The 22730-nt window shown below is 43.6% G+C and overlaps 1 protein-coding gene across 2 annotated transcripts; it reads left to right on the top strand.

The window, feature by feature from the left end:
• Nucleotides 1-3503: 3503 nt before the first annotated feature.
• LOC116979181 (ankyrin repeat and SOCS box protein 12-like) lies at nucleotides 3504-7831 on the top strand. Of its 2 annotated transcripts, none has more exons than XM_033030719.1 (3): nucleotides 3504-4582; nucleotides 6715-7039; nucleotides 7144-7831. In XM_033030719.1, the coding sequence occupies exons 1-2, from the start codon at nucleotides 3763-3765 to the stop codon at nucleotides 6846-6848; spliced, it is 954 nt and encodes a 317-aa protein (XP_032886610.1). In that variant the 5' UTR covers nucleotides 3504-3762; the 3' UTR covers nucleotides 6849-7039; nucleotides 7144-7831. The 2 variants fall into 2 exon arrangements, with proteins under 2 accessions (XP_032886610.1, XP_032886609.1); XM_033030718.1 differs by having other exon boundaries at nucleotides 6715-7036; nucleotides 7144-7291.
• Nucleotides 7832-22730: the final 14899 nt, after the last annotated feature.

Raw genomic sequence — 22730 nt, forward strand, 5'->3', positions numbered from 1 at the left:
GAGGTCCAGGACAAGGGGTCACAGTTTAAGGATAAGGGGGAAGTCTTTTAGGGCCGAGATGAGAAAATCATTTTTTACACAGAGAGTGGTGAATCTGTGGAATTCTCTGCCACAAGGTAGTTGAGGCCAGTTCATTGGCTATATTTAAGAGGGAGTTAGATGTGGCCCTTGTGGCTAAAGGGATCAGGGGGTATGGAGAGAAGGCAGGTACAGGATACTGAGTTGGATGATCAGCCATGATCATATTGAATGGTGGAGCAGCTCGAAGGGCCGAATGGCCTACTCCACCTATTTTCTATGTTTCTAAAAAAAAAGATTATTGGCCGAGAGCAGTAATTCTATGAGAGTTTTTAAGTATATGCGCAGATTTCTGAAGATGAGAAAATAAATCTTAGATCAATTGATAATTCGATCTTGCTACCCATAATTCACACTGTTACATTAGCTATGTGTGAAATAGCAGTGGACTAATCCTAAGAATATACAACTGACGGTCGACTGGTCGGATTGTTGATCAAGTAATACTGTTGGCTGTCTGAGCCTGAGCAACTTGTACAAACGTGTTCATGTCATTCATCTGTGCCCCATAGTCCATGACAGCTGGTGAGGCAGCTGGTGAACTGGCTGAGTTAAAACTAAATGACAGGCGGGATGGCCTTGTCACATATTATCTTAGTTTTGGAGCAAAGTACTTGACTTTTCTTCAACCCACCGTGTAAGATTTCATTAACTGATGGAAAATGGACTTACGATCTTGAAAATTTGGGGATAGGTTACACAAAGGCAGCACGCTGGCGTAGCAGTAGAGCTACTGCCTTACCGCACCAGAGACCCGGGTTTGATCCTGACTACGGGTGCTTGTCAAAAGGAGTTTGTGCGTTCTCCCCTTGACCTGCGTGGGTTTCCTCCAAGATCTTCAGTTTCCTCCCACACTCCAAAGACGTACAGGATTGTAGGTTAATTGGTTTGGTATAAATGCAATGGTGTGTGTAGGATAGTGTTAGTGCGTGGTCGGTGCAGCCTCGGTGGGACAAAGGGCCTGCGTCCGATCTCTAAACTAAACTAAATTCACAATCCACGAACTTGAACACTCTATTGAAATTTAACTACTAGGTAAAAAGGTCTCATGAAAAAGAGGATACAAAGTGCTGGAGTAACTCAGCGGGTCAGGCGGTATCTCTTGTAAGCAACGATTTGCATTGGGACCCTTCTTCGGACTGATCGTGGTGAGAGGTAGGGGAGAAAGCTTGAAGAGAGGAATTGAAGGACAAATGTAATATATGAAATTATTAGAGGCACTGATAGAATAGACCTTTTGGGATGGAAAAATCGAACACTAGAGGGCCTAGCTTTAAGGTGAAAGCAAAACTTTAAAGGAGATATGCGGGTCAGGTTTTTTTACACAGATTGTGGAACGTGCTGCCAGGGTTGGTAGTTGAGTCTGATACACTAGTAGGAATTAAAAGACTTGGATAGATTTATGGATATCAGCAACTGGAGGGATATGAATTATGTGCAGGTGGATAAGGAACCTGACACCATGTTCGGCACAGATATTGTGGGCCGATGGGGCTGATCCTGTGCTGTACTGTTCTATGTAAGTGCAGCTCGATTGCAGACGTTATTTTTTGATGAGACATTCAAGTAAGGCACAGTTTGCTTCCTCAACTAGATGTGAAATATAACCATAGATACAGCTTGAACAAGAACTGTGGAGTTTATCCCTGTGCCTCAGTCAATATTAACCTTCAATAAACAACTAAAAAGAACAAATTATGTAGTCACTATCACATTGGAAACTTGCTGTGACCAAATTAGCTTCCAGGTGTCCCACAACAGCCATCGAAAAACATTTAATTGGTCACAGGCATTTTGGAATGTGCTGTGGCCATGTCGAGTATTATGTGCTTACAAATCCTTATTTCAATTTCCCCCCAGGATCAGAAAACAAAAAGAAGTAGGCTTGGGAATATCTTGTCTACAAATAACAAATAATAGGTTGTGCAGTCATTTAGAAAGAATGATAAGACACAAAATGCTGGAATAACTCAAAAGGTCAAGCAGTATCTCTGGAGAAAAGATAATAGGTGACGTTTCGGTTTTGCAATGAACCAGAGACTTATTTTTTGTCTATCTTCAGTATAAATCAGCATCTGCAGTTCCTTCCTACACCTTGAAATGATGGTTTATTTTAGGTATTGTCACCTGTACCGAGGTACAGTTCAAAGCTTTATTTTGCCTGCTGTAAAATCAAATCAGATAACACCTGTACATGAATATAATCAAACCAAACTCAACTATAGTAGGTAGAGCAACAACAAAGATATAATATGTAAAATATAGTTCTCAGCATTGTAACATAATAGTCCAAAAGAAAAAGTCCAATGTCCGCAAGGAGGTATAGAAACATGGAACTGCAGATGCTGGTTTAAAAAAAAAAGACACAAAGTGCTGGAGTAACCGACCTGCTGAGTTACTCCAGCACTTTGTGTCTGTAATGAGGTATAATGGAGAATTGGAACTGCGTCCTAACTTATGGAGGGACCATTCAGAAGCCTGATAAGAACTGATAACATGTAGCTACCAAGGGGATAGTAATGAAGTTAAAATGGAGTCATTATCCTTGTACCCATTACATTCCAATTTATAGGAAGGAACTGCAGATGCTGGTTTAAACTGAAGATAGACGCAAAACGCTGGTGTAACTCAGCGGGCCAGGCAGCATCTCTGGAGAGAAGGAAATTGTGATGTTTTGGGTCAAGACCCTTCTTCAGACGTCACCTGAAACGTCACCCATTCCTTCTCTCCAGAGATGCTGCCTGATCCGCTGAGTTACTCCAGCTTTTTGTATCTATCTTATGTTCAAATTGACACCACACTTACAGTATGGAACACATCTGACGCAAGAGCGACAGATGTACACGTTTGCAACTTGGCCTGATTCCACAGCAATGTTATGTGCAACTTTTCACCAAGACGAAGAATGTGGTGTGGTATTCCCTAGATACCTCATACTTCTACATTGCACAGTTCGAGTGGGTCCTGACAATCCAATTATACCATTACTCTAGCAACTCAGCCTCATACCATTGACAGCAAAGTGTACACAGAAGTTGTAATCTATTTAAGAAACCAATGCCAATGTTCAACTTTTATTTACTAAACCTATTTTAATGGCATCCTTTCATGTTCTGTTGATAATTCTAGTCAGTTTCACACACGACCAGATATAGTTCATTCTAGTTACTCCTTAAATGTTGGCTGCGTTATGATAGACGCTGATGTAAGGAAAGAACAGAAAGGAGTTTGCAATTGTATTTGAGTATTATTCTTTATTTCACATGAACCTCTCTTACGCCTATCTCTTCCTTTCAATCAAGCAGACAGACACACACACACACACACACATTGTCACCTATCTATATTTACTCCCAGTGGTAGGGCTGACCAAGTAAGGAAGGAAAGAAGGCTAAAATTAGCCTCCCCTGTAGATCTATGCTCCAAAGCATTTGCTGTGGTATTTGTGAAGGATACTAGCCACAGCAAGCTGCTTGGATCAATGTAACAATTTGCGATACAGAAGTATATTTAAGGCGACTTTCTTGTGTGTTACCTGACCAGTGGAGAATCAATACAACGTTTTGACGCCAAACTCCTTGCTGTTGTTTCTTTATGTCAGCGATCATCTGCAACATTTAAGGAGCGGCGGGAAACAAATATGCCTGGTTGTGTCTGAAGCTAACTAGGAGAGATTTCATAGACATGGAACTGGATATTACGTGGCCTGTGGAAATGAGCCTGGTAGACATCACCAAGATATTTTCCATGCTCCAGCCCAGAGATGAAGAAGATGAGAATGGGGAAATAGGTCAGCTGAATCAAGCAGTCTCGAATAACGATGACAAACTGTTAGCTGGACTTTTATCCCAGGAGCGGTATGCTAGATTTATCAATAGCCGGAGTGGCTGGGGTGTCCCAGGGACCCCTCTACGTTTAGCAGCCATGGGAGGCCACCTGAAATGTCTGGAGGTCCTCCTGGCTCATGGTGCCAATGTGGACAGTTTGGATGTGAAGGCACAAACCCCATTGTTCACTGCTGTTAGTGGCAGGCATCTAGACTGTGTCCAGGCATTGCTCAGGGCTGGAGCTGATCCTAACGGCAGTCGACACAACAACAGCTCACCGATTCTGATCGCTGCCAGAGAAGGAGAGGTGGAGATATTGAAGGAACTGTTGGAGCATGGAGCAGAAGTCAATGTCCGTTCCAAAGCACCCGACTGGGCCTCCAATCCCTGTGCGTGCAGTGGTCCTCTCTACATCTCTTTGGTATATGGACACTTTGACTGCTTTCGCCTTCTTCTTTTGCATGGAGCTAACCCAGATTTTAATTGCACCGAGGAAAAGCTGCTGTCACGAATTAAGTCGCGCAAGACTGCACTGGAGATGTGTTTCAGATATGGTAGTGGGACAGAGTATGTGCAGCTGCTCATAGACTTTGGAGCAAATGTTTATTTACCCGATCTCCCTGCAAACAAAAATATACACCAAAATGACGTATTTAAACTTATAAATAGTACCAGAGGTAAGCAAAAGATTTATTATTTTTGTTATGTCAACTTGATTATTTAAGGTGGTAAAGCTGCTGTCTCACAGCACCGGAGACACAGGTTCGATCCTGACCACCGGTGCTGTCTGTATGCAGTTTGTACATTCTCGCTGTGACCGCGTGGGTTTCCTCCGGGTGCTCCGGTTTCCATCCATATCCCACGTGTGGGTTTGTAGGTTAATTGGTCTCTGCAAAAAAAGTGCCTTAAATTGCAGGGTGTGGAATCGGTGGGTCGATGGACCTGTTTCCATGCCGAATCTCTAAACTAAATTAAACTCAACCAAAAGCAAAAATAGTCCTTTAAACTAAGTATATTGTTTCATTCAAGGAGGGGAGCACTATCCAGAGTTGCTGCCTGAGCCGCTGAGTTATTCCAGCAATTTGTGTCTGTCTGTAGATTAAGTATGTGAGGGCAAAATTGTTGCAGCTGTAAGTTAAAGTGAAGAAATGTGAGGGTGTGCTCAGAAATGAAACATAAAAGCATCTTTCTAAAAATGTAAAAACTAGGAACTAAAGGAAGATTTATGTATTATCCTCTAGAAATTACTAAGAGCTAGTGTACAGATACTCAAAAATAAATTGAAAGGCTAATGCTTCATTGAATTTTACCTCAAGAGACTGGAATACCATATGTGTGAATTAAGCTTTAGCTGCTTAAAGCTTTCGTTAATCATATTCCTTTCTGCAACCGAACCTCAGGATCTGTTAAAAAAAAAAGGCTCAAAGTCTTCTCATCGAGCCCACACACAAGATTAGAAGTTGTTCAGCCAGAGCTGACCACATTTCTCGGCATCTGCATACAATGGTGTCTGTCTTGTCGCTTCTTGTGCTTCTTGTGCGTGGTGGTGGAAAGATTGGTGGAAACAGGGCCTTGACGTGAACGCTCTTTCTTTGACCCCAGGCTCAAATGCTGGAGTAACTCAGCGGGTCAGGCAGCATCTCAGGAGAGCATGGACTGTACCTACAGTATGTTTTCCACTGATGCTGCCTGACTTGCTGAGTTACTCCAGCACTTTGTGCCTATTTGGTAAACCAGTATCTGCAGTTCCTTGTGTCTCAGGAGATGTAACTGCTTTAGAAAGGGTGTGGTACAGATTTACAGAAAAGACTAAAAAGGGTTAGATTATGGGGTAATGCAATCAGTGTTAAATATACTAAAGGGATATGAAAGGGCAGATTGAAATAAATTATTTCCTCAAAAAAAGTGGGGAAGTTCAGAATAAGGCGACATAAAATGAGAACTAGTCTGTTCAGAGATGGTATCAGGGAGCACTTTATGAATAAGAATGTTTGCTATCTGGAATGTTGCCCTTCGATCAATCAAAATTTTAAAAACTGAAATTAATAAAATTACTTTATAAAGACGCACAGGTGTGTAGGTTAATTGGCCTCTGTAAATTGCGCCTAGTGTATAGGAGGTGGATGTGAATGTAAGATGACATAGGTAGACAAAAGTGCTGGAGAAACTCAGCGGGTGCAGCAGCATCTATGGAGTGAAGTAAATAGGCAACGTGTCGGGCCAAAACCCTTCTTCAGACTGATGACTGATGATCTTCAGACTAAGATAACATAGAACTGATGTGCGCTGGTGATAGATGGTCACTGGGTACTCAGTGGGCGATAGGTCCTGTTTCCATGCTGTATCAATCAATCGATCAGCTAATCAATTGCTATTGACCCTCATCTCAACTTCAGGCCAAGATGAAACACCAATAACCTAAAACTCTCTTGGTCATTATTAAACCTGTCCAGTATAGAAGAGAGAAAACGGAAAACTTTATGGTGAACAAATGTGGTCTTTACTGTCAAAATAATTTCATTTAGTTTGGCTTAGAGATACCGCGTAGAAACAGGCCCTTCCGTCCACCGAGTCGGCGCTGACCAGCTATCCCCGCACATCAACACTACCCCACACACACACTACATGTGGGTCAGGGGGAGAACGTACAAACTCCGTACAGACAGCACCTGTCGTCAGGATCAAACCCGGGTTTCTGACACTAAGGCAGTAGCTCTACCGCTGCGCCACCGTGCCGCCGTTTGTAAATTGTAAATTTGCAACATTTTGCTTAACTAAAACACTGACCGAAACTATTTTTATATTTTAGCTCAACCGCGATGTTTGATGTCACTCGTTAGGATAACCATCCGCAAGCATCTGAAGCAACAGAATGGACTTCATTCCATTGACCAGCTGGATATCCCACCCGTCCTAAAAACCTATGTAAAACATCAACTCTGAGCTGGCACTCCACCATTACTGAGTTATGTAACATGCCTTCTGTAGTGATGAGATACATTGGGCCAAATCCCATCTTAGTCATGCCCACTCTTGCAACTATAATGTGGTCAGATCTCATTTGCAAGGAAGTGAGACACAGTTAAAGCATTTCCCTTAGAATGGTTTTGCAATCAGCTGGATTATTATAGATAGTAGGTACACAAAAATGCTGGAGAAACTCAGCGGGTGCAGCAGCATCTATGGAGCGAAGGAAATAGGCGACGTTTCGGGCCGAAACCCTTCTTCAGCATTATAGATAGTGATGATTTGTGTGTTATATTGCAAGGTTAATTTTCTGCCTATGTGCTCCGCACAGGGACCTATGGGCACATTAGATGTTTTTCATCCTTTCCCACCAAAATGTTTTTAATTATCTTGAATGCAAATTATTAAATTATTGTATATCATTATTTCTCCAATTATTTAAAATTAAGTCTTTGCACACTTCAACCATCGGTGCGTTTAATTCACAAAACAATTTATTATACAAGAAACAGCTCGTGCATGAATCATCACAATTTACGTTCTCTCAAAGCGTCACAGATCTACAACAGCCACTCACGCAACACTGATAGACACAAAATGCTGGAGTAACCTAGCGTGTTGGGCAACATCTCTACAGAAAAGAATTATGATGAAGGGCCTTGACCCAAAACATCACCTATTCCTTTTCTCCAGAGATGCTGCCTGATCCGCTGAGTTTTTCGAGCATCTTGTGTCTCTAGCACCTGCCACCAAGATAACTCTCACACCAACCTTCAATCATTTGGACACCACTCCACCCACCCACCCCATCCCCTCACCCCAAACGCTGCTAATCACCTCCCATAAACACAAGAACTGGAGCACGACCAGGCCCATCAAGCCTGCCCACCATTCAATACGAACGATCGTGGCTGATCTCTGGTGGCTTCAAATCCATTTTGATCTGTCAAATATTTATCTATCCCCACCTTAAATATACCTAATGATCTGGTTGTCATCACCCTTGTGTGTGTGTATGTGTGGGGAGAGGCGGAGCAGAACAAATCAGCTCCACTTCCATCCTGTCAATTCCCCTCAGGGTCTTATTAGCTTGAGTATTGTTACCCTTCATTCTTCCAAACTTCAAGAAATATGGACAAAATCGTACACCCTTCCTCTTGAATGGACAACCCTCTCTTCTCACAAAATAGCCCGGTGAGTCTTCTCTGGTCCAACAGTTGAAAGGTTCAATGGAACAACGTTACTTTATTGTCACCCAATACAATGAAATTATTTTCTTGCATGAAGTTCAGTGACAATCCTATTATATATTAGGCACAATCATACTAATTATTAGAGTGTAAGATAGTAGACCACACAAGAGTTGCCTTCTAAGTTTGTTTCCAATCCTTTTCTATATCCTTTTTTTGGTAAGGAGACCAAAACTGCACTCAGTATTCCAGGTGTGGTCTCACCCTGTATGACGTTAACAAAGCCTGTCTATTCTTAAACTCGAATTCCTTTGCAATAAATGATGTTGGCCTTTTTAACTTTGCTGAATACCAATTTGTGAACTATCCATAAAAACATCTACTTCACTTCTTTGCGGGTTTCTCCATTTACATAATAATCTGTCCCTTCATGGGATTGCATGAACTTGCACTTCCATCTCCCAATCTGATCCTGAATCCTCGCCCCTTCCCACAAGACGTCCAAGGTTCCAATTCTCTCAATGCCCCCGGTCGACAACACACCTAGATTCCTGAACCTTACTGCACCAAATCACCCAATACTTCGAAACCCTGATTTCCAAACTCCCTGAGCAAAGTTCCCTGAATGGTGATTTCCCAAAACCGAAATCCACTGTTGGCTGAGATAACTTGACCCAGCTACACCAGGCCCCAACTACCCCAGCCTGTCATCATAATCATATTTTATTAGCCAAGTATGTTTTGCAACATAGGAGGAATTTCATTTGTCATACAGTCATATCAATAAAAGCAACAGAACACACAAAATACATTTGAACATGAACATTCACCACAGTGACTCCTCCGCATTCCTCACTGATGGAAGGCGAAAAAAGTTCAACCTCTCCCTTCTTTGTTCTCCCGTGGTCGGGGGCCTTTAACCTTCCGTTGACGGGACAATCTTACTCCCGTAGCCGGCGGTGGGCCTTCCTCGTCTGGGCGATCAAACTCCTGCATCGGGGGGGAATCTCAGATCCCCGCGCCGGGCGATCTACCCTGGGTCGGGGCTAGTCGAACGTTGTGCGTCGTTTGGAGCTTCCCGATGTCGGTCTCAACCCGAGACTGCGAGCTCTCGATGTTGAAGTCCGCAGGCCGCGGTTGGAGCACCAAAAGGCAAGGGATCCGATCCAAAGGTAAGTCCACGTCCCCGTGGTGGGGCTCAAAGTCAGTACCAGGCAAGGCCTCCAGCTCCACGATGTTAGGTCCACAGGGCTGGAGATATCATCCGGAAAACAATCGCATCTCCAGCAAGGTAAGAGAATGAAAAAAGTTCCCCCCTCCCCCCTCCCTCACACCCCACATAAAACAAATTAGAGAACATTAACTCAAACTTTTAAAACACACTAAAAATAACAAAAAAAGACGAAAAGGACAGACAGACTTTAGGCGAGGCTGCCATCGAAGCGCCACCCGGTGGCTGACATCTGCAGTGCCCAAAGGGAAAACTATAATGCTGGATTTTTAGCACACAATGCATTGCAATTCCAAAACCATAGTCCATTTAAATAGTCAACTTTTTCAAAAATTATTTATTTGATAAATTTACAAACAAAAAGTAGGATCGAAATCCATTTTCACCCTCACTTTCATTGCTTGGTTATGTGCAGGTATTGGCCAATCTGTGCATCTAAGATTGTCTAATAGCATTTCAAATAGCATTGGGTATCCAATGGGCCTTGATAGTTGGAAGAAGAGTCCAGAGCTGAAGAAGGGTCTCGACCCGAAACATCACCTATCCATTTTTCTCCAGAGATGTGTAGGAAGGAATAGCAGTTGCCGGTTTAAACCGAAGCTAGACACAAAAAGCACAAGAGGAAGGAGCTCATTATTGACTTCAGGAAAGTAGGTGGTGTACGCACCCCTGTCAGCATCAATGTTGACAGTCGAGAGCTTCACGTTTCTCAGTTAATCTATCACCAACAATCAGTCCTGCACCAACCCCATTGAAACTGCGGCCACAAAAGCACAACAATGTCTCTACTTCCTCAGAAGACTGCAGAAGTTTGTTATAACTCTTACTGACATGCAGAAACAGCGGAAAAAGCATCTTATCGGGATACATCACAGCTCGGTTTGGCAACACTGGGCCTACACTCGCTGGAGTTTCCCTATAGATGGCAAAATTGGTAACGTAGTGATAAAGATATTTGATAGGCTTGCCTTCATAAGCCAAGGCATTGAGTAAAAGTGGTGCAGTTTAAAAAAATGCACTGGTTAGCACCATGAGCTGATAGAGCCGTTGGTGCATCATGCCAGATACCCGGGGACTTGATGGGTCAAATGGCCTGTTTCCATGCTGTAAAAATTAAAGAAGTGTACAGCTAGAAACAGGCCCTTCTGGCTCATCACTTCCACGATGCCTATCTATGCAAATCTCCCATACCTGAACCAGGCCCTTTTCCCTCTATGCCTTTCCTATTCAAGTACTTTAAGTAGGGTGGCACAGTGGTGCAGTGATTGAATTGCTGCCTTACAGCGCCGGAGACCCGGGTTTGATCTTGACGACTGGTGCTGTCTGTACCAAGACTGCAAAATAATTACAGGGAATTGCAGATGTAGCATTACCCAAACCTGCCTTTCCTCCTCGCCTCTATCCTCCCCCCTTCATCAATTCCATCCACTCCAGATTCTGAGACAGCTCCTTCCCCACTGTCATCGGACTACTGAACAACCTTCCGATAAGCAAGGCTCTAGTTCTGATCTCCCAACCCACCTCGGAGTGGGCTTGCACTTTTTTGCTTATCTACAGTTTCTCTGTAACTAATGGTTCAACGCTCTGACACTATATTCTGCATTGTGGCATTTTTTTAAAAAAAATTTAATTTTTTATTTATTTATTAGAAGTAGACATATTATAAAATGTAGTTACATATTATAGTAAAAAAAACTTTACATATACATCAGTCATACATTATTAAAATTTTCCATTATCAATTACTTCTGCTTCTAGTGTTTTTATTTTTTATAGAAAGAGGGAAAAAGAGAGGGTAGAAAGTTACAAATAAAAAAGAAAGCAAAAAAAAACACAACAGAAAAACAAGGGAGGTGGAATGGGTTACCTGTAATACATCAATGGAGATAGGTTCGTAGGTTATAAAGTATAGCTTTTCATCTATTCCTGAGTTCAAGTTTCAGCTGGGTCCTCGTGCTGTGCCAATCTATCCCTTCAGATAGTTAATGAATGGAGCCCAAATTTTATGGAAAAGATCTTGTTTGTCCATTAAGACAAGTATAATTCTTTCTAAGTATAGGGTCTCCGACATTTCCGTAATCCACATTTTAATTGTGGGGGTTGTAGGGCCTTTCCAAAATTTTAATATTAATTTTTTTCCGGTTATTATGCTGTAATTGAGGAAGTTTCTTTGGTTTGTTGTGAGTGTTAAGCTTTTTTCTGATATTCCAAGTATTATTAATTTTGTGTCTGGGTCCAGTTTTGTATTAATAACTTCTGAAGTTATTTCAAAAATATCAGTCCAGAAATGTTTAAGTTTTATACAGTTTGCAAACGTATGTGTTAAATTAGCCTCTAAATGTAGACATTTATCACAAATAGGAGAGATTTGTGGGAAGATTCTATTTAGTTTTATTTTAGAGAAGTGTAGTCTATGTAAGACCTTGAATTGTATTAAAGTATGTCTGGCATTTAATGAACATTGATGTATTTGTTGTAAACTTTCGTCCCACATATCTTTCGTGATAGGATGAGCATTGTGGCATTTTAATCTGTTTGTGCTACCTTTTGTATTTGTCTATTGCTTGATTGTGTTCATATATAATACGATTTGGCTGTTTTTCACCACGTCTCAGTACCTGCCCCAATCAGAAAAGAAAAAAGGAAGAAAAAATAATTCTTCTAAATTCTGAGTAGTTAAAGAGAAATTGTTGAAGTCAGATCCCTATCATTAATTAAGTTAATGTTATCATTTGATCCCAGCACAAAGTACACATTTCAAAGTGATTCATTTCCACTCATTGAAGTGATGACTACATCAGGTGGAGTGAGAACTGGGGCTATTATTAATCTTGCGGTTAAACTCAAACGAAGGGAAATCTAATCATGACATTATTCATTTGCGGAACCCTATCCAATATTGGAAAAAATCCAATATTTTCTGATGAAAGAATCCATCTATATTTTCCAGTTACATTTCATTGTGTAAACTAACATATTTGCGCTAATGCAAATCATCAAAGGGGAAAGAGCTCTCTGACGTGGATAAATAGCTCCTGTAAAGTGTGGGCAAACAATTCCTTGGATCAGCAGTGTAATTATACCTAAGCCTTGCACAGTAGAATTGATGTGATCAGCACCTGGTTGATAAATAAGAAGTCGGCATACAGCAGGTTTTCTGCATCTGCTATATAATTGTGTAGAATTATATTGACATTTCAAACATCTGCCTTGATTCCCAGTTCATATATACAGGCTAATTACCTAAATGAAGAAATATAATTAAAAATCAAAATGCTGGTAGTCAGCTCAGTGGAAAGAGAAAGGGTTGCTGGTATACAGAAATAATTTTGTGTCTCTTGAGCTCAATATTTAGTTTAGTTTAGTTCAATTTAGAGATACAGCATGGAAACAGGTCCTTCTGCCCACCAGGTCCACACTACCCATCGATCTCCCATTCACACTTATACGCACACACTCCCTACATGCTAGGGACAATTTACAGAGGTCAATTAACCTACAAACCCACGTATCTTAAAAGCCTAAAAGCCGCTTAAATGTAGCTAAGTGGAAGTAGAGGCATAGAAACATAGTAAAACAGGTGCAGGAGTAGGCCATTCGGTCCGAGCCAGCCCTGCTATTCAATATAGGAAAAGGGGAGATGCAGCGAGACCTGGGTGTCATGGTACACCAGTCATTGAAAGTAGGCATGCAGGTGCAGCAGGCAGTGAAGAAAGCGAATGGTATGTTAGCTTTCATAGCAAAAGGATTTGAGTATAGGAGCAGGGAGGTTCTACTGCAGTTGTACAGGGTCTTGGTGAGACCACACCTGGAGTATTGCGTACAGTTTTGGTCTCCAAATCTGAGGAAGGACATTATTGCCATAGAGGGAGTGCAGAGAAGGTTCACCAGACTGATTCCTGGGATGTCAGGACTGTCTTATGAAGAAAGACTGGATAGACTTGGTTTATACTCTCTAGAATTTAGGAGATTGAGAGGGGATCTTATAGAAACTTACAAAATTCTTAAGGGGTTGGACAGGCTAGATGCAGGAAGATTGCTCCCGATGTTGGGGAAGTCCAGGACAAGGGGTCACAGCTTAAGGATAAGGGGGAAATCCTTTAAAACCGAGATGAGAAGAACTTTTTTCACACAGAGAGTGGTGAATCTCTGGAACTCCCTGCCACAGAGGGTAGTCAAGGCCAGTTCATTGGCTATATTTAAGAGGGAGTTAGATGTGGCCCTTGTGGCTAAGGGGATCAGAGGGTATGGAGAGAAGGCAGGTACGGGATACTGAGTTGGATGATCAGCCATGATCATATTGAATGGCGGTGCAGGCTCGAAGGGCCGAATGGCCTACTCCTGCACCTAATTTCTATGTTTCTATGTTTCTATGCTGGGTGAAAAGGTTTGATTTATTACAGACAATAGGGTGATTTCACTAAAGGTCACTGGAGCGTAGATCCGCACCCACGTGACCGAAAATTTTAACTGGAGTACATGCGTCACTTCCGGTACATGTTAGTGAATGGGAAAACACGCACTTTCACACCCGTTAAAAACATCGAAAACGGCCAGTTTTTGAGCTGCAAGCCTGCAGCATGGAATGATGTCAACAATCCTGATTGGGCACCCACTGTGAGCAGGATAGACAATGTGCACAAGAACGCCATGCACGTGCAACAAGAAGAGAGTATTAAAGCAGATTTGGTTGCAGCTCAAGCATCTATAGCTCTGCAAGTTGATGGCGTTCTTGTGCACATTGTCTATCCTGCTCACAGTGGGTGCCCAATCAGAATTGTTGACATCATTCCATGCTGCAGGCTTGTCTGTTATTAGATGATAAATAAATAAATAAGTAGTTTGGGTGATTGTGCAGGCTTTAAACAAGAAACATTGAGAAATATATTTTGGCAAATAATAAAATGTCCTGCTTTTGTCCAACAGCTGACAATTATCCCATTCCTTAGCTTGCATCTCAGTAAAATTTATTTCAAAACGCATTGATAGTTTACGATTATTTAAATGGTAAATGGAGCTTCAGAAGCGTTTTCATTTTGCATGTTAAAACCCACCTGAGAACCATGGGCGATTTTGCAATTTTACTGATGGATTTTTAACTTTTAATACTTTTCATATAACAAATGAATAAAGATAAAAAGTCAATAATGCCTTACTTTTGATGAAATGCAGCGAGCAAACGCGATAATTCCCGATATTTTCGATCTTTAAATCTCCACGGCAAATGTCCGATAACAACTTCCGCTGTTTTTACACCTTCAGCTCCCTCTTGAATTTACCTTAGTTTCTATCTTTTTTTTGGACTGTAAATTTAGGTAGCTGTGCCTCACGGTCACCCCGACTGGTACAGTAAATTGCAGCTCAAAAACTGGCCGTATTCGATGTTTTTAACGGGTGTGAAAGTGCGTGTTTTCCCATTCACTAACATGTACCGGAAGTGACGCATGTACTCCAGTTAAAATTTTCGGTCACGTGGGTGCGGATCTATGCTCCAGTGACCTTTCGTGAAATCACCCTATAGTCAATAGGTGCAGGAATAGGCCATTTGGTGTTTGTTCGTGTGTGTGTTTGTTTGTGTATAATTACATCTTCTCGAAAAAATGACAGGCTAACGGTAAAATTTGTACATATTCCGACATTTTTCCCCTGGAGTCCAAAATCGCCTTATCTGAAAATGCCATGCTTTATTTCTCGAGTTATTAATGAAAATCTGCAAAAATCTGACACTTTGAAGTCTGCGCCTTCTTGCTCGCATTGCGAGTGTCATCCCCCCACCCACCCCTCTCTCCTCCTTTGGTTGACGCCCACTGCCCGCTCCCCATTGCCTGCTCCCTGCTGCTCTCCCCTCCCCCCTCCCTCCTCTCCTCACTGCCCCCTCCTCTCCGCTCCCCCCTCCTCGCCCCCCTCCTCGCCCCACCCCTCCTTACCCCCCTCCTCTCCTCTCCCCTCCTCCTTCTCCTCTCCCCCCTCCTATCCACTCCCCCATCCTCTCTCCTCTCCCCTCCCCGGCCCCTCCCCGGCCCCTCCCCGGCCTCTCTCCTCCCCCCCCCTCATTTCCCCTCCCCTCCCTCCTCTCCCCCCCTCCTTTCCCCTCCCCTCCCCTCCTCTCCCCTCACCTCCACTCCCCCCTCCCCTCCACTCCCCCTCCCCTCCACTCCCCCCTCCCCCAGTCGCCTCGCCAGCATCATCCCAGGGTGCACAAATAACAACGCCAGCAGCGCCCCGGTGAAGGCGGATTGCGGTGCTCACATTCCGACCTCCGCTGTCGCTTCTCCTGAGCCTGCTCGGGTTGGACAGTTTCTTCGAACACTGCGGACTCGAGCCCGAGATGATCGAGAACCCGGCCAGGGAGAAGTTTGCAGCCGACGCCGCCTTCGAAAGCCTTGCCGTCAAGTTCCGCAGCGTGAAAGGGCTTTCTCACTGTGCGACCTGAAGCAAGACTTAACAAGATTTAACATCGTGGGAACCTTCTGCGATAGCAGTACGGCATTCGTGGACCACCGAGGACCTCCGTGGCGCTAACGGCAGGTAGTCGTGTGACTTGGTAAGGTCGGGAGAAAATTCAAACATTTTTGAATTTCTCCAAGAGTGCCTTGAGCACTTTTTGGTGAGCGTTGCAACATTGTATGAACGCAGTGGCCCGTGCGATATCCGTAATAACTCTTGCAGGTACCGTGGAAACTCCTGCGAACGGTGAGTAACTGAGCAGTTTGATTGTCAGTGCTTGTTTTACCTCATTGTTAAATAAATATATTTTTTACTATCAGATTGATGTCTGCAATTCTTCATTAACACATCACTACAAGATGAATGTCTCTAATGTTATAATCCCTCTCATGCTGAAACACAAAATAGGTGAAGGGAGGTGAAATAATCACATTTTCATTCTTTTTCATTTTTGAGTGTTCAGGTACCTCACTTGCTGAGCTATTTTACTCCAGCAGTTTGTGTCTCTTTTTGTCTAAAGCAGTTTCTAAGACTGGAGGAACTCCGCGGGCCAGGCAGCATCTACGGAGGGAAATGGACATGCGACCCTTTCTTCAGGCTGCCTTATCTCTATTCCCCCCCCCCCCCCCCCTATTTCCTTCGTTCCATAGATGCTGCTGCACCCGCTGAGTTTCTCCAGCATTATTGTGTACCTTCGATTTTCCAGCATCTGCAGTTCCTTCTTAAACACAAATGCACCGAGTTCCTCCAGCACTTCGTGTTTTGCTCAGTATTCCAGCATCCGCTGTCTCCCGCGTCTCCAATAAAACAAAACTACTGTCAAAAGGGTGAAGAATAGGGGCAGAGATAGATACATTCCTGATTAGTGCGGCTGTCAGGAGGTTATGGGGAGAAGGCAAGAGGATGTGGTTGAGAGGGAGTGCCCATCTGTTACTATTAATTGGACAGTTCGGTCTCTGAAACGCAACACGCCAGCCCCGACATCCAGCCCGGTGGTCAGTCCTTTGAAGATAGACACCAGTTGCTTGGAGCAACTCAGCGGGACAGGCAGCATCTCTGGAGAGAAGGAACGGGTGGCGTTTCGGGTCGAGAGCCTTCTTCAAACTGAAAGTTTCACCTCTCAGTAGATAATAAAATAAGACAATCATCACGGTCAATGTGAGACACAGTCTTTATTCCTATTTGACAAAATAAAAAGACGACTTCTTGCACATATTGAGAGAAGGTACATCACACCAAACAACATTTGTCTAAAAAAAAACAGATTATTCTTCAGCTCATTAAAGAGCTCGGGTGAAAAAAAACAATATAGTGTGTGAAAAAAAGTAACATCATTTGTGCCACGTGATTAACAACACTACAGTCCACGATGTTCATTCAAGATTAACGGGAAAGATCGGGAGACGGACAAGTCACTTGCACAAATAACAGAAATGCCGAGTACCGTGGGAACTCTTTATCTACCCCCCGTTATATCGTGCGGAACTCGTGCTGGACCACGACCACTTCACTCGGGTGACATCTTGCTTCAGGTCGCACCGTGAGAACTGGCCATGAGCTGCCCAGACACGGAGAGCGAGCCGTCCCGGCACAGCAGCAGCGATGACGGCAACGAGCCGCTCCGGTGGATGAACAAGCTCCCGGCCGCTGCCCTCTCGGTCATCGAGCGCAACGCCAGGGTCATCCAGTGGCTGTACGGCTGCAAGAGGGCCAAGGAGCCCAACGGCAAGGCTCCCTCTGGCCTGGTGTAGAATAAAAAAATATTGTGCCCCCATTTTTTTAACTCTGGATTTTTTTTTACTCTGGAAAAAAAAGGTGCACCCATTGCACCCCACGTTCGGACGGATGTGCACATGGTATGGCGGTATGGATTGAAAATTGGTTGGCAGACAGTAAACAAAGAGTAGGGATTAACGGGCCCCTTTCAGAATGGCAGGCAGTGACTAGGGGGTACCGCAAGGCTCGTTGCTGGGACCGCAGCTATTTACAATATACATCAATGATTTAGATGAAGGGGTTCAAATTTGCAGATGACACAAAGCTGGGTGGCAGTGTGAACTGTGAGGAGAATGCAATGAGAATGCAGGGTGACTTGGACAGGTTGGGGGAGTGGGCAGATCATGGCAGATGAAGTTTAATGTGGATAAATGTGAGGTTATCCACTTTGGTTGCAAAACCAGGTAGGAAGATTATTATCTAAATGGTGCCAAGTTGGGAAAAGGGGAAGTAAAATGGGATCTGTGGGTCCTTGTTCATCAGTCAATGAAAGTAAGCGAATGGCATGTTGGCCTTCATAACAAGAGGAGTTGAGTATAGGAGCAAAGAGGTCCTTCTGCAGTTGTACAGGGCTCTAGTGAGACCACACCTGGAGTATTGTGTGCAGTTTTGGACCCCTAATTTGAGGAAGGACATTCTTGCTATTGAGGGAGTGCAGCTTAGGTTAACAAGGTTAATTCCCTGGATGGTGGGACTGTCATATGCTGAGAGAAAGGAGCGTCTGGGCACGTATACTCTGGAATTTAGAAGGATGAGAGGCCATCTTATTGAAACATATAAGATTATTAAGGGTTTGGACATGCAAAAGGCAGGAAACATGTTCCCGATGTTGGGGGAGTCCAGAGCCAGGGGCCACAGTTTAAGTATAAGAGGTAAGCCATTTATACTTTATGGTTACTTAAAATACACTGCCAAGTCTGTGGAATTCTCTGCCTCAGAGGGCGGTGGAGGCCGGTTCTCTGAATACTTTCAAGAGAGAGCTAGATAGGGTTCTTAAAGATAGAGGAGTCAGGGGATATGGGGAGAAGCAGGAACGGGGTACTGATTGGGAATGATCAGCCATGATCACATTGAATGGAGGTGCTGGTTCGAAGGGCCGAATGGCCTACTCATGCACCTATTGTCTATTATAATGAGTTGAGAGTGCACCCTAGAGTGTGTCACATCTCTTGAAGAGTCAAGAGAATCAAGAGTGTTTTATTGCCATATGTCCCAAACAGAACAAGGAAACTCTTACTTGCAGCAGCCCACACCCACCTAAGACAAATGAACAATGATAGTGAAAAAGACAAGACCAATATGCCCAAGTCTATGTAGTTCAGAACTTATTTGGAGGTTGTAATGTTTAGTAGCCTGATGGGTAGTGGGAAGAAGCTGTTCCTGAACCATTAATACTGATAGGCTTTGCTAATCTGCTGCGTTCATACAGCATAGGTATAATTCCTTAACGTGCTTCTATATATAAAATATCCATCCCAGGTTGTTTCAAAATATGGCAAAATCAAATGTCAGAAAAACACATTTCCTATGTATAAACCCAAATTCTCGATGTTCATGTCCATAAGTCATTGGAGCAGAATTAGGCCATTTGGCCCATCGAATATACTCTGCCATGCAATCATGGCTTTCCCGCTCAACTCCATTCTCCTGCCTTCTCCCCATAACCCCTGACACCATTACTAATCAAGAACCTGTCAATCGCTGCTAAAAATGTCCAAATGATTTGGCCTCCACAGCCGTCCGTAGCATTGAATTCCACAGATTCACCACCTTCTGACTAAAGTTATTCCACCTCCTCTCCATTCTAAAGGTATGTTCCTTCATTCTGAGGCTGTGCCCTTTGATTTAGGTCTAGACCTTTAGTCATGGTTTACTGTTAAGCATTGTAACACTAAATTGCGATATCAACATTTCAATTTTGACATCACTCATTAAAATATAGTTACAAGCTCTGACCATTAGATGGCTCTAATGGCTGTTTTCTGAAATACATCATATTAATTGCCATCAAATATTTAGGGAATCTGATCATAAACAATATAATTAAACTTTTGCCAGTTAATGTGAAAGCAATTCAATCTGCATTAAAACATTGGAGTGCTTTTCAAAATTCATGTTACATTTTTCTCTGACTTTGTTATTAAATCTGATTCTCACTGATGCTACACTGAATAAGCTGTCGTTACCTTATATCCTTTTGGCCATTTCACAGGTAATTTAAGCTCTCCCCATTATGGCATTTGTTGATGTGCATCCTGCTCCTTCTGAATAGGTGGTCTTGGAGGGGAGGATGCTCCTCAAACTGCGGAGCATCTTGGAGAATACAGCTCACCCCCTCCATGACACACTAGTCAACCTGAGGAGCACATTCAGCAACAGACTGGTTCCACCAAGATGCAGGACAGAACACCACAGTAGATCTTCCTTGTGGCTAACAAACTGTACAAACTCCTTCCCATTCTGTTGTGGGGTAGACTGACTCTCCCCCCTTCCCCTAGGATTAATAAAGTTCTATCGTGTCGTATCCTAACCAGAGATGTTGGGTTGGGTCATGTTATCCATAGATGCTGCCTGAGCAGCTGAGTTACTCCAGCAATTTATGTCTTTTTTTTTGTAAACCAGCATTTGCACTTCCTGGTTTCTACTGTTCATGATGTTACTGGCAAGGACACATTAAGGCTATTGAAACCAATCATTGATCAGTCCCACTGAGGACAACGGACTATTTGTGATAATTGGTCCTCATTAATACATGCAGGGATTAAGAGGCCATCTCCTGTATTTACATCTCAATAAAGGTCTACACCTGCCACTCAATGCACAGTTTGACTTGTCACTTTGTTTAATATTCTGCTATTTATGGGTACGGAGAATCATCCGTAAACACTTACGAAAGAAGTCTGTCCTCAAAAGCTTCTGGACCATCTATGTGCATTATTTTGCCTCAACAAAGGTGTTTGAGCATTCAGAGCCTGGCTCGTCACCATGAAGAAGGACCTGGCGGGCTGCAGCCTGCAGGGGGGAAGTTCAGAAGCTGCCGAGCTCGGTCCCGAAGACCGGAGAATCGAAAAGGTGCGATCCGCTGGCAACGGCGGATGCGAGGAGTGGGCCGGTAGGAGAGGGACCGGGGTATTGTCTCCAGCGCCTTTTGCCGGACACAAAGGGGGTCGGGCGAGGAGAGGGATGTCGGTCATGGGCTGAGCCGGTCGAGGGTGATGGAGGAGGCCCTGCAGCAGCCAGGGGCTTACCTGGATCAGCAGCGGCTCCTGTACATTGAGCACTTGTGAATGGCGCCAAAATGCAGTGACTCGTGCATGTGTGAACTATGCAAAAATAATTTCAATGTGCAGTGCATAGGGGACAATAAAGAACCATTGAACGAGAGGTGTCTTGGCAGTTACCGTGTACTCCCATCATTGTTCAACTTCTGTCAAGGAGAAGCTGTACTTCACCCTCGTTAGACCTCATTTGGACTACGCAGTTGCAGCATGGGACCCATACACAAATAAAAACATTTCTTCCATCGAACGTGTCCAAAGACAGGCAGCTCGATTTGTTACTAACACCTATGAGAGAGAAGCGAGTGTTACCAAACTTCTGAATTCTCTGGGGTGGAACCCTCTCCAAGACAGACGTGAAGCTCACCGTTTGACCTGTTTTTACAAAATGTTAAATGGTCAGCTCGACATTGATTACAAGACCTACACCAAACCCAAACCAATTAGGAGCAGACAGGGGCATTCGATCCAATTTGTGATTCCAGCTACAAAGACAGATGTGTACAGCAATTCGTTCTTCCCCCGCACAATTAAAGCACGGAATAATCTCAACCCTACGATAGTCACCCAACCAGATGCAACTAAATTTAAAGTAGCTCTTTCTTCCCAATAATTCTTTCTGGCTTAAGTCCTTCCTCCACCACCTTCAGTTTAAATTCCATTTGGAATATTTTGGAGGACCAAGAAACCAAGAAACAAGAACCATTGTAAAAATGTAATTCTGCAAAGCTACCTGTCTACACACAAAATGTTAAAGCTAAGCATGGAATTATAGGCATTGGAATAGTAGTTAATCAAAGTTAGGTAGGTAATTCTAACCATTGAAAACTGAGGTTAATCAGTATCTGAAGTTCTTTGTTTCTATGTTAATCATTTATTGTTGGCTCTATAGAGGTGTATAAAATCATGAGAGGAATAAATCGGGTGGATGCACAGAGTCTCTTGGCCAGAGTAGGCGAATCGAGGAACGGAGGAGGTAGGTAGGTTTAAGATGTAGGTTAGGGGAAAAGATGTATTATGAATCTGAGGGGTAACTTTTTCACACACAAAGGGTGGTGGGTGTATGGAACAAGTTGCCAGAGGCAGTGGTGGACTGGCCAGGGTGTCAGCTTGCCCGTTGGCATGTGGGCCTCTGATGAAGTGGGCCCCCTATATCAATTGGGCCCCTGATGATGTGGGCCATTATTGCCATAGAGGGAGTGCAGAGAAGGTTCACCAGACTGATTTCTGGGATGTCAGGACTGTCTTATGAAGAAAGACTGGATAGACTTGGTTTATACTCTCTAGAATTTAGGAGATTGAGAGGGGATCTTATAGAAACTTACAAAATTCTTAACGGGTTGGACAGGCTAGATGCAGGAAGATTGCTCCCGATGTTGGGGAAGTCCAGGACAAGGGGTCACAGCTTAAGGATAAGGGGGAAATCCTTTAAAACCGAGATGAGAAGAAATTTTTTCACACAGAGAGTGGTGAATCTCTGGAACTCCCTGCCACAGAGGGTAGTCAAGGCCAGTTCATTGGCTATATTTAAGAGGGAGTTAGATATGGCCCTTGTGGCTAAGGGGATCAGAGGGTATGGAGAGAAGGCAGGTACGGGATACTGAGTTGGATGATCAGCCATGATCATATTGAATGGCGGTGCAGGCTCGAAGGGCCGAATGGCCTACTCCTGCACCTAATTTCTATGTTTCTATGGGCCCCCTATATCAAGTGGGCCCATGATGAAGTGGGCCCTCTATATCAAGTGGGCCCCTGATGAAGTGGGCCCCCTTTGTCTCCTGGCAACCAATATTTTTAGACAAAAATGCTGGAGAAACTCAGCAAGTGCAGCAGCATCTATGGAGCGAAGGAAATAGGTAACGTTTCGGGCCGAAACCCCTTCTTCAGACTAAATATTTTTAGACCCAGTCCGCCACTGGCCAGAGGAGATAGTTGA

The sequence above is a fragment of the Amblyraja radiata genome, chromosome 12 (assembly GCF_010909765.2).
Source record: "Amblyraja radiata isolate CabotCenter1 chromosome 12, sAmbRad1.1.pri, whole genome shotgun sequence".
Classification (NCBI taxonomy): Eukaryota; Metazoa; Chordata; class Chondrichthyes; order Rajiformes; family Rajidae; genus Amblyraja; species Amblyraja radiata.